Below are 11874 nucleotides of genomic sequence, written 5' to 3' on the forward strand. Positions count from 1 at the left end.
CATAAATTCAAACTAATCAACCATTTACTGAGAACAAGATGGACATTCACTCTGTGGCCATGTCTCAAGCCCATGTCATAACCAAAAGATAATCCACTAAATTGTTTATCCTAATATTCAATTTCCCCTGGAGATCTGAAATGGAGAAGAACATGCTCAGCCACTGTAGCCTGCAGCTTTTTTCCTGAGCAAGCTATTTCTTCAGGAGACCCCCTTTATCTCCAGCTAATTGTTTTCCTCATTAGTTCCTCCAGCCCCCCCGGTCAATTCCCAGTCCGTAAATCTAAGTGATAATTCAGCTCTCCTCCTCCTCAGCCCGTGCCCCCCGCTCTGATTCCGAGGTATTGTGCTGTTTCCCAGAGGAGCAGGATCGGAGGGTCAGGGAGTGATGCTGGAACAGATGGGATGTTGATGATATGTTTTGAAAAAAAGGGAATTCAGTTAACCCATTGATGACTGAGGCCAGCAACAAATCGTGTGCGTTGCAATTACTAAAGAACGACCACAAGGAAAGAAATGCCAGAAATGCCTGCTCAAAAGACCCTAGTTTTGGGGCTGGTAGGGACAAATGATTTGATATACAGTACATTCTTTTAAATAATCTATAACTTAATAGATCACACTTTTGTTTTACAACACTGGTCCAATAAGTATGATGGCAATATGGAACACATGCTTTGCCAGTGCTTGTTAGGGATTCATATATATATATATATATATATATATATATATATATATATATATATATATATATATATATATATACACACATATGTATGTATTTGATTTTTAGACTCATTACACAGAACAGGAAAAATGTCAATCAGACACCAATTAAAAAGATCCGAAACCCCAAGACCCTTACAGAATGACCACTGGTCAATGCAGTGGCACTTCAATGGCAATGGCTCTGTACTGAGGGGCAATGGTGGCTGCTACAGTGGGGCGATCTGTTGAGAATGGGACTGCAGTGTCCATGCCAGTGAACACATAGTACACACTGCTGTACCATATCAGCGCCAGACAGACAGACAGTGCTACTGCATCATTCAGGACCACTGACTAATAGCTCAATGTTCAGTTTTCCCAATCGTCTTGTCATTGCTGGTAACATTGTGCTCTGCCAATGGTTCTGCTGGTGTTCTTCAGGGGAATACACTGGGGTTATATCCCGATTGGATTTCTAGAACTTTTTTGTAAGTGTAGTACAAAGGCAGAACAGGGTGGTGATGTGTTACTGTTGCTGCTCACAATGTAGCGACCCAGGGGGGCAATCGAATTCACAACTCCTTTGTCCCTTACTTTAATTAATGAGCAACAGGATACAAAGCCACCCTGCAGACAGCTCACCCTCTCCTCCTTTGCAAACAGCTGCAAGAAACAGAGACTTCGCCCTTAAGATGAACTGAAATACACTTAAAAACAGCACAATTATTTTGTTAGCGTACGTTGACTTTTGAAAAACAAAACAAGTAACGTGAACTCCAAAAAAACATTCTGAACTTTCCACCAGTTCCACTGGATGTTTGCAGTATCTATTACATTTTTTGGTTGCATTGTTGCAGCAAACTTAAGAGAGTTGCTCCAAAAGATGGGTCTCCTGCCCGCTTACCCTCCATTTGGTTGCACAGCTTATTTTTGTGTCACAGTGGTGTGAATTCATTAAAAAATGTCCAGAAGCGGTGCACAGCTCAGTGTGGAAGGCAGTTGTGCACACAGCAGCACACTTCCTTGAACCAGGCAGCAGAATGGCCAAGGCTCAAATCAGAGCAGACGTGGACAAGCTGGGTATGAAATGTAAAATGTTGCGCTTGTTACAGCATTACGGAGGTTGCATTGGCGAAATTGAAAGGGTTCATGAGCGTGGCCCCCCTTCAATTCAGTTGCAGCACAGCATCGATTTTACTGGCTTGACCCCCGGGTGGTGAGCCTGCAATCCCAGCGGAGGGTGTTGCATGGTTTCATTCAATAAGCTTTCCTGGGAAAACACAAGAACCTTTGCGATCACAGCTTCTGCACCTCTTGCGTGCCACTTGCACTGCTTTTGTGGAAGGAAAATGATGCATGCAATATTGGAAATTCAGAAGGTTGTTTGTTGCTACTGCAGATTTGTAACCTTAAGCCACCAAGGTTTTAAAATGTCATTCTCACATTACACTAGCTATGCTGTCAGATCAGCCCCTGAAGATCAGTTGGCTCTTTGCTTTTATGTTATACTTCAGTTTGGAATGTGCAGATATCTCAAAGACAACCATATAGATGAGAAAAGTTGCTGCTGCTTCCCCAGACCTAATCATTAACACCTAATCACTTTGTGTTGTAGTTCCAGCTCACTCCAATGGTCTAGCTGCAATCACACCCTGTGGTCTTCAGAAAAGCTACCAGGACGCAGCTGTTTATTTAAAGCATTGTATTTGAAAAATCTCCAAATCCTGAATGAACGTAAATAATAATAATAATAACAACAAGTAAAGATGGCTGAATGTAGTTTGTGTGTGTGTGTGTGTGTGTGTGTGTGTGTGTGTGTGTGTGTGTGTAATCACATTCTTCTGTAAAGAGTTCTCATTTAAAGATTCAGAGCTTTATAAAGTTGTATTGAGATTATGAGAAAATTACTAAACCAGCAATTTTTAAATAATATTTAATTTCAACAGCTGTCAAATAATTTTCGAAAGTTCCTTTTTTTAGCATTTAGAAATACTGCTAATAACGAGTGTTTTATAATTAAGGATGAATGTATATTGAATAGTAATCTAAAGGATCCAGGTTGCAAAGCAGAGTTAATGAGGTTGATTTGGTAGCATACCCCCCTCCCTTCGCTCATCAGCCACCAGCCAGCACCAGTCAGATCTCAAGAGGACCTGAGGGAATACAGGCTCCTTATCTGACTGCAGGGGAACTGAAGGCAGACAGCGACACACAGGCAGGATCATTCCTGCTGGGCTGAGCTGACGGTTAGAATATTCAAGCCGTAGCACAAAGAACTGAAGTTACACTGGGTTTTGTTTTATGTTTTCAAATAACGAATTCCATCTCTGCAGTACCAAGTATTTGATAGGAAAAGCTGGAATTCTCGAACCTTGATAATCCCAACGAATCTGGGTAAAAAGAAAGGAATCGGATTCCAAGTTGGGTTGCTTCCCGTCCTTCAGGGAGTGAAGGTAAGAGTGTGGATCAATGTGGTACAGAGTGTTTGTACGGAGGGGAGACTAGATGATGAGAACTACAAACTATAACATTCTGTCTTGAAATATTGCTTTGTAAAATGAGTAGAGACATAGGCGTAACTTACACAGGGGACATGTCCCCCTCACTTTTTCATTATTTCAGATAGAATAATCTTTAATAATCAACTGTCCCCCCACTTTTAAAACCAAAGTCACACCACTGAGTAGAGAGAGAGAAGACAGATGTTTTTTTCTTCTAGCTAGAAAACCAGAACGCTAGAAGTGGCACAATCTGCACTGTTGCAACTGATTTGTACTGTATCTATTTAAATGTTGATGTTATTTTAAGGACAGGGGGAGAGATATTTCTGACAAATTTGTGATTTGTTCTGAGAAATGTAGGGGGGAAGTTCTACATGATCTGCACCCAGTCCTGGTGTTTCAAGTGCTACTAAAATGACCAGAACTGTGCAGGCAGCAAAATCAGAAATGAGGCTCTTGCTAAGTCTGCTCTGAAGTGACCCGTAATAAGTCTAACCTATAGACTTATCCACAGTTCCATTTCATATCCAAGATCCAAGAATTGTAATCTTTAAAACAGCAAGCCCCTCATTTTTAAAACCCTCTCACTGTTTACTGTGGCTGCTGTGTAATTGTTCAACTGGGGGAATTGCTTCCAAATTTCCTTTCCCTGCAGTGTCTCTAGAGAACCCTTCAGCCTCCAGCTCTTTGAAATTCATATTGCAGCATACTTTTATGTAAATGCAAGTCCCAAATCAGTTAAAACAGAGCAGCACAGTTGAGAGAGAGATGTTATTTCGAGTCTGCCGCACCGTCCTCTTGCGACCCCTGGTGGGAAAGAATCCCAGGGGTGTTCTGTAATCAGGTGCTGTAATTTAATATATTCTATCCTGCCCTTATTTTTTTTTTTTATTCAAATCTTTTACACGACGGATTTCATTAGCATATTTGTTTGATGTTGGAAGGTTTGCTGTTACCATCGTTATTGCTTTAGACAGCTGCGTCTGTGATTGAATGCGATAGTAAAGCAGCTGATATCTGGGCAATGAAGTATTCTAATGCTTCTACAGCCATATACAGTGCATTTCATGCAATGCCATTTACCAGGTAATGTACTATTGAGACATAGAAAGCAGATCCTTTCTGAGAAAGCTGACAGCCACCTCAGGGTTTTACTCCAGCCTGACATTTTCAGGAGCCCGTTGTCACAGCTAAGGATCTCTGGCTCGCTCTTCTGCACAGGTGTCCTGGCTTTGCTGTGCTGGGATGGCTCTGTACCTCAGCTGCTGTCTGCTGCTCTCTCTGCTGTGCAGTCCTGTCTGCCAGTGCCACTGGCCCCCAGGGGGGCTGCACCCCAAGAACGAGGTCCTGCTGTACCCCTCCCCAGTGCTCCCCGAGGGTAGGATCACCAGTGTCCAGCTCAAGCGGAACAGCCCCAAGAGGTGAGTTCACACTGCGGCTGGGTCCAAGCTTGGGATGTGCCTCCGTTTGCACTTTCTTATGCTTTTTCTAAGGTAATCTTTTACAAGGGGTGGTATGCTTTTTTAAATGTTTACCGCATTTATGTAAAATTGCACTTTAATTTGCTACATAGTGTAGGACTCACGTGTGCCGTTTTGAAAGAAGCATGTACTTTCATTTATAAAAAAACGGTCATCTGGTACCATACTTGGTTAAATAAAGCTCTTCCTGTAAGAGACTTCCTGAAAGTAGGCATGCAAACTGAAAGCTTTCTTGAACCCACATCCTAGCCTTGTATTTAATGTATTTGCATATATATTTTTTGTATTTAATGTACTATGCCCTGTATTTCACTGTATTTAATGTATTATGCATTGTTCCTCACTATCTTGTAAAGCGTTCTGTGATGGTGGTCCACTATGAAAGGCGCTATATCAAATAAAGATTGATCGATTGATTGAACCCAGTATGGTACCAGATATCATTTTTTTAAATTAAAATACATGTGTGTTTAACATGTGCTTCTTTCAAAACTGCACATGTGGTATGTGCATAGCAAATGGCAGTCCATGGCACTTAAGATTTTAAACATATGCTATATACACATAGAGTGTAAGATATAAGCCTTTCTAGTCATTCTTTCCTGATTCTGAACCCACAGGTGGTACTTTGCAGTACAGGAAGCCCGCTCTCCGTACTCCATCACAGTGACTCCATGCGACGTTCCCATCGAATGGAGGTTATCAGCCAAGACACTCCTGGCAAAGCCCGTCAGTACAATTCACTGTGAGCATCTCCATTCAGATATTACTCGTGTGCTACTTGCTCCTGAATAATTAACTACAGTCTTGGCTAATTGGTCCCCATTGATGTGAATGTGCCATTTACCTTTTTTAATGCATTTTGATTTTCAGTGGAATCTAAAAAGAGCAAGACTGAACAGTACTGGAGGACTTCAGAGGCTGTGGTGGATCTCTTCATCTACAGTGGGAACTCAGCGGAGACGTTCACAGGCCATTTCTCCAGCAAGACCCTGTACACTATAATGCTTCTGTCGACAGAGAGGGACACTCAGGTCACGATGTACCTGACGACTCGTGACAGACCCCGGGGACTCATCCCTGAGCTGCCCTTGGACCCCCAGGTGGACACGGTCGGAGTGGGGATGACCAGCGTGACCATCTCCTGGGAGCCCAGTCCTTCTGTCCTGCAGCAACGTCAGCAGCAGGACTTTCATTACTGCCTCCTGGTCAACCGCTGGCATAACTACAAGAGCTTGTGTGCAGCTGAAACTGCTATGAAGAAGAAGGAGGTGGAGAAGCCATCTTCCATGGGATCATGGTGGTGGCATGGTTCTTCTGAAATATCCACCAATCTCCATCCTGGTCAGCATACAGCACTGAAGTCTTCTGGTGATAAAAGCTCAGCTGTAACTGGGGTCTGCACTGGCACAGAGAACATCTACACGTTTTCAGATCTCCTCCCAGAGACCCAGTACTACTTTGATGTCTTTGTGGTCAACAGACTGAACCAAACCAGCAGCACATACACTGGGACCATCGCCCACACTCTCCCGGAGCCTCAGCCAGAGGTGGTTCAGCTGATAGATGCGGAGATAATACGGGTGGACCTCGAGGGGAGGAGGCCCCAGCAGCAATACAGCTTTAGACCTAAGAGCTGGCAACGGAGTGCATTGTTCACCTTCCAAACTTGCACGAGGGGGCAGGTACGGGTCAAGATCACCAGCAAGGGGCGAACGCTGGCCTCTCAGGTGGTGGATGGGCTTGGGCGGATCTTGCTGGAAGGAAAGCCGAAATACGTTCTGCAGCTGGAGCCTGTGTCAAAGTCCGGGGCTTCTCTTAAAATCCAAGCCTCCACTGCATACCACAAACCAGCCTTTCCTCTACTGCCAGAGAGCCTGAATGTCAAGTCCTTCAGCAAACTGAGAACGTGCAATTCAGTCACACTGGCCTGGCTGGGAACCCAGGAACGGAGCAAGTACTGCGTCTACAGGAAGAGGATTGCTGAAACCCAACTGCAGCTGGTGAAGAAGAAGAAGGACGATGACAGGTGCTCAGGGCCGGAGTCTAGGAGGAAAGCAGAGAAAGTGCTCTGCAAATACTTCCAGGAGCTGAACCCTCTGCGAGCAGTAACCACAGCTACCGTCGCAGGGCTGGAGCCGGGCACATCTTACCTGTTTGATGTGTATCTAATCGGACAATGGGGATTCCCAATCAAGTACCGCAGTAAAGTGGTGAGGACCAGGAAAGCGTGTTGAGTTTCCTGGCTAATGTATGCATATATGACTGCATGGACTGGAGTCGGTCTGTAAATAGCTATTTCTTCTTTAGTGTATGTTTTTGTATAGAGTGTTATGTTTATTGCACATCATTTCATTTATTTATTTTTTTCTACAAAAATTTAGATTTTAGCCATTGTAATCAAAACCACCACCGAATTCGACTGTCAGTTTTTGATACATAATGTGCTGAATTGAATAAATGTTCTAATTATTATTATTATTATTATTATTATTATTATTATTATTATTAATGAAATTCACCAAACAGCAGAGTTTTGCATTACTGTACGTGTTGTCGTGTATGTGATGTTTTTTGTGTTATTCAGTCCTTACATGTTTTTATACAATAAGTACTGTAACATGTTCTTTTCCTGGATGTTTTCTACTTGCAATAAAACATGTGTTAGTATTACAGATGGGGTTTTTTTGTATTATTATTTTATTATTATATCTTATAATTTATCATTAAATGTTTTTTTTTTTTTTTTATCAATACTTCTCATATGCTCTGTGGATAATTGTATGGTGTCTCGAAATCTATTCAAAACCAGAGTAAATCCAAGACACATGGATGCAATATATATATATATATATATATATATATATATATATATATATATATATATATATATATATATATATATATATATATACACACACACACACAGTATATACTTTTGTACAAAGCTAGTGCATGTTATGATAACTCTAGAAGGTGTGATAGGTAATAGTAAAGACCAAGGTGACAAGATCCAATTGAGAATCTACTGGCAGCAGCCATTTTTGATGTTTCCCATGACAGGGATGGAAATTAATAAGACTTACTGCACAAGTTTCACCCATTCCAGGATTTACTCCGTCCTTGATTAGCCACAGTGTTTAAGTAACAACCTCAGGTGTGTCTTGATTATTAAACTCAAAGGAAAACATTATCAGTACAAAGTGTACTGCCAGTAAGAAACCCCCAAATGAGATAACCCTAGATTTTATTGGCCTTAAGTTTGGAGAAATAGTGACGGTAACACAACGTGCCTATACACACAGAATGGACAGCACTGATTAGACTTTTCTTTGCTAAATGCTTTTTTTATTATTATTATTATTTCGGCCAAAATAGAAACGAACACGTGTTTAATTAACTAATCTACTAATCTTAAATTCAGAATGCTAACTGCTTTACCGTTCTGCAGATAGCAGCTCGGATCAGGAGTCAGCACGAGCACGAGCACGCACTCACACGTTTGACGCTGGTGAACGGATTGAAAGACATCGTTGTCATATCCATCTGCGCATGCGTTTAGTTGATCGTTTCTGTATAGCTTGAACAAAGATAATGTTATTATACCGAGATACTCAACCAAAGACAATCTGTATTACACAATGTAATGTCTTTGTTTGGATATCTTGGTATACTACAATAGAATATCATTATTGTTCTGCACTAATACCTCGCGCACTTGTCGCTGGCGGGTGCGCGCACGTAGACATCCACGTATTACGTCTCGCGCCAAATTTTAGTTGCTTGAGGACTGGGAGATCTGCTGTGGGTTTGTGCGGAGAGGAGAGAAAAAGATTGACACAGAAAACCGATATTTGTATTTTGTATATAACGAGTTTGCGGTTATATTCCACTGTGCAAGTGGTTGGTCACATCGGTGAGGTAATGTCACCAAGCCGTCTGTAGTGTTTTATAGCTTTCTGTGTTTTTGGCCTAAAACAACAACAACAACAACTACTTTATACTGAGTACGTACTGTATTTTGTAGTCCGTTTATATTAAATGATGCAGTCCAGACCAGTAAGAGTCAAACTCATACCGCTAAAGAAAATGTAAACGGTATGAATTTGCCATTTCAATGATGCTCTTTGTACAATATTTGGTTTTTTTTTTTTAATTAATTTGTTCTCTATACTGATATTCCTGTTTAAGCCTTGATGGGATCAAGTATTATACATAATTACTGTATTATGAATTATATTATTTATTATAAATTGTGCTCGTTGTATTTTATCATTGTGTTGCACAAAACGCCACCCTTTATTATTATTATTATGATGATGATGATGATGATGATATGCTGGTTGTTAACGGTAAGGTTTTTTCACATAGGAAAAGGAAACCACTGACCACATGTACAGTACCAACACCTTCACATAAAACTCCAACTGTTCTGGACATAAAGTGTAGACGTTCACAAAGTACCAGTTTAATAATAGTTGGTCGTAAACATTGTAGAACATTTGTACAAATCAACCCCCAAAACAGCCCATCAGAATTACTTCCAGGATTATTTCGAGTCTTATTTAAGTAATAATTGTATTTGTTAATTTCAAACCGAACATTGTTCTGATGTGAAGTAACCACTGCCCATTTAAAAAAAAAAAAAAAAAAAAAAAAGTTTTTATCAGATGTCATTTGTGTCAATATTTATTTGTTTATTTATTACGTAGGTAAAAAAATGGTCATTGCATGTACCTGCATGGTTGCATGGAGTGCCTGATCATGTGTCCTGTTTGTTCCCAGTTCCTGCTTCTAGCTGGGTGTGGAAAGCTGCTGTTGCTGTAATAGAGAATGGGTCTCCTTGAGTGCTGTGAGGGGCTGTTTGGCACAAGCAACCTGTACCAGGTGCTTGGGGTGGAGAAGGAGGCGTCTGAGGCAGAGATCCGCAGGGGCTACTACAAAGTCTCTCTCCAGGTTCACCCAGACAGGGTCCCGGACAATGAGCAGGCCACAGAGAAATTTCAGGTAAAAAAAACAAAATTGAATTTTTTCAAACTTCATACACGCCTCTCACCACATAATCCACTAATCCTTTCCCAGAATTATTCAGTGTACTGTTTTTGCAGTACATTTATGACATTGATAAACCCTTGTCAAAGCTTTTTTGCTAGTTTCCCTTAAGGACGTTTATATAATGTATCTTATTAGATACAGAGTGTTTAAGATATGGAAAGCGATCAAGTGTATTACAAGCTTCTAAGTATTTTAAGTGGTATGCAGAACACTGTTGAGAATTAGTCTGTTTCATACCCAGCTGTGTTTGATTTCTGGTGGCGGCAGGTCCTTGGAAAGGTGTATGCAATATTGAGTGACAAGGAGCAGAGGGCAGTATATGATGAACAAGGCATTGTGGACGAGGAATCTGACACCCTGCGCCAGGACCGCTCGTGGGATGAGTACTGGAGGCTGCTGTTCCCAAAGGTAGGTCTCTGGGATGTGGGACGGCAAAGTCTGCACTACTTTTTGCTGAATTGTAACAATTGTAAAATTCATTAGAAACAGAAGGCTGAGAGTACACACTAAAAATAAGGTGGTCCAGATGTATTATAAAAGCATTTTCACTTTTATAATTTTATATAGAAGTTTTCTATTTTTCTATAATACTTTTTGGATACCAAGCAAGGATAATTATGTTTTGGAACAGTGCCATACAATCCGTGTTGGGGTCACGGCTAACAATCTTTGACTCTTCAGATCACGGTGGATGACATCAAGGCGTTTGAGGCGAAGTATAAGGGCTCAGAGGAGGAGGCCGCGGATGTCCGGAAGAGCTACATGGATCACAAGGGGAATATGGACCGCATCATGGTGTCAGTACTGTGCTGCACCTACGAGGATGAGCCTCGGATCCGGGAGATCATTGAGAAAGCCATCGCTGCAGGAGAGCTCCCAGCCTTCGACGCTTTCACAAATGAGCCAGAGAAAAAGAAGGCGGCCAGAAAAAGACAGGTATGGATACACAGACTTTCCTGCTGCTTCATTTCTTTATCAACCCTTGTTGTTTAACTCAAATGTGATTTATATATTTTCCAATCTGTTTCCCATTTGTTTTATCCCCACGACGGGTATACTGATGAAGGTGATTGTACATGTATATTTAGTTTGGATAACTGCTCATCCAAATGAGATGAAACTTTTGTACTATACTGTACGTTCCATACCACAAGTTCTTGAATCTTAAGTCATTGTATTCCACTAACAGAATTATGTTGGCTATATATTACAAATGTATTGATTGATATTTTACCCAGGTTGTCTTAACATACAGTACTGCTCTGTTTTTCTATGTTCTATAGGCTAACAGGGAGAAAAGAGAAGCAGAGAAAATGACAAAGGACATGGGGTTAGCCGATGATGAGGACTCCCTGAAAGCACTTATTCAGGTATAGGGGCAGGCTGTTTTAAAAAAAGTTATGTGTTTTAGAAACAAAACAAAGGAGCTGTCCTTAACCTGTTTAGAATTGTTGTTTTTTTCCCCTCAAATAATTGAGTTCTACAGATGAAAAAGCAATGAATGCTAAGTAATAAGATGTGTGTTTCTTCAAAATCCTAGAAGAGGCAGAAATCTCGTGAACAGGAGACAGACTCGTTTCTGGCAGACCTGGAAGCAAAATATTGCAAGAAAGGAGGGAAGGGAAGAGCTGGAAAGAAAGGGAAGAAATGAAAACTTGTTAAGAGCACTTTGTAAATAGTTAAAAAGAAAAATATTAAAAAGAAAAACTTTTTTTTTTGACCTTGTTACATAAAGGAGCACTTTCCCCCTCCATGTGGTGGTGCCCAATAAATAATTATGCGACATACAACTTTTCTTGTTCTTTATAATGACTTCTCTGCATATTTTGACAGAGATGCAGTCTCAAGTGTTAGTGTTCAGAGCTACTGATAATTGTATTTGTGTATACATGTTTCTCTTTGTTCAGTTATAGTTTTTATAAAGTGTCCTGTTTTCATACTGTATGTGTAAGCTGTTTCTTTTTTGGTGGTGGTGGGGTTCCTCCCCTTTTTTTATTTAAAAAAAATGTAACTTATGGCATTTGAGTGGTGGTGTCCGTAAATCATTTTCACTTTTTGTACTAAATGTATTAATTGGCATCTGATAGTTTTGTCTGTATGGTAGACTTTGTTGACCACCCACTTCCATT

At 40.8% G+C, this 11874-nt stretch overlaps 2 protein-coding genes across 4 annotated transcripts; both read left to right on the top strand.

Annotated features, from left to right (window-relative positions):
* The first annotated feature begins 2924 nt into the window (after positions 1-2924).
* LOC117414761 (protein NDNF-like) lies at positions 2925-7346 on the top strand. The gene is made up of 4 exons (XM_034024549.3): positions 2925-3161; positions 4431-4630; positions 5311-5435; positions 5564-7346. The coding sequence occupies exons 2-4, from the start codon at positions 4455-4457 to the stop codon at positions 6925-6927; spliced, it is 1665 nt and encodes a 554-aa protein (XP_033880440.3). The 5' UTR covers positions 2925-3161; positions 4431-4454; the 3' UTR covers positions 6928-7346.
* A 1107-nt stretch (positions 7347-8453) lies between these two features.
* On the top strand, positions 8454-11684 carry LOC117415886 (dnaJ homolog subfamily C member 9). 3 transcript variants are annotated; one of them, XM_034026799.3, is made up of 6 exons: positions 8454-8611; positions 9476-9697; positions 10013-10153; positions 10427-10681; positions 11029-11115; positions 11286-11684. In XM_034026799.3, exons 2-6 carry the CDS (start codon positions 9524-9526, stop codon positions 11394-11396), a joined length of 768 nt encoding a protein of 255 aa, XP_033882690.2. In that variant the 5' UTR covers positions 8454-8611; positions 9476-9523; the 3' UTR covers positions 11397-11684. The 3 variants fall into 3 exon arrangements, with proteins under 3 accessions (XP_033882690.2, XP_033882691.2, XP_033882689.2); XM_034026800.3 differs by having other exon boundaries at positions 8456-8788; XM_034026798.3 differs by having other exon boundaries at positions 8456-8697.
* Positions 11685-11874: the final 190 nt, after the last annotated feature.

This window comes from Acipenser ruthenus, chromosome 7, assembly GCF_902713425.1.
Source record: "Acipenser ruthenus chromosome 7, fAciRut3.2 maternal haplotype, whole genome shotgun sequence".
NCBI lineage: Eukaryota > Metazoa > Chordata > Actinopteri > Acipenseriformes > Acipenseridae > Acipenser > Acipenser ruthenus.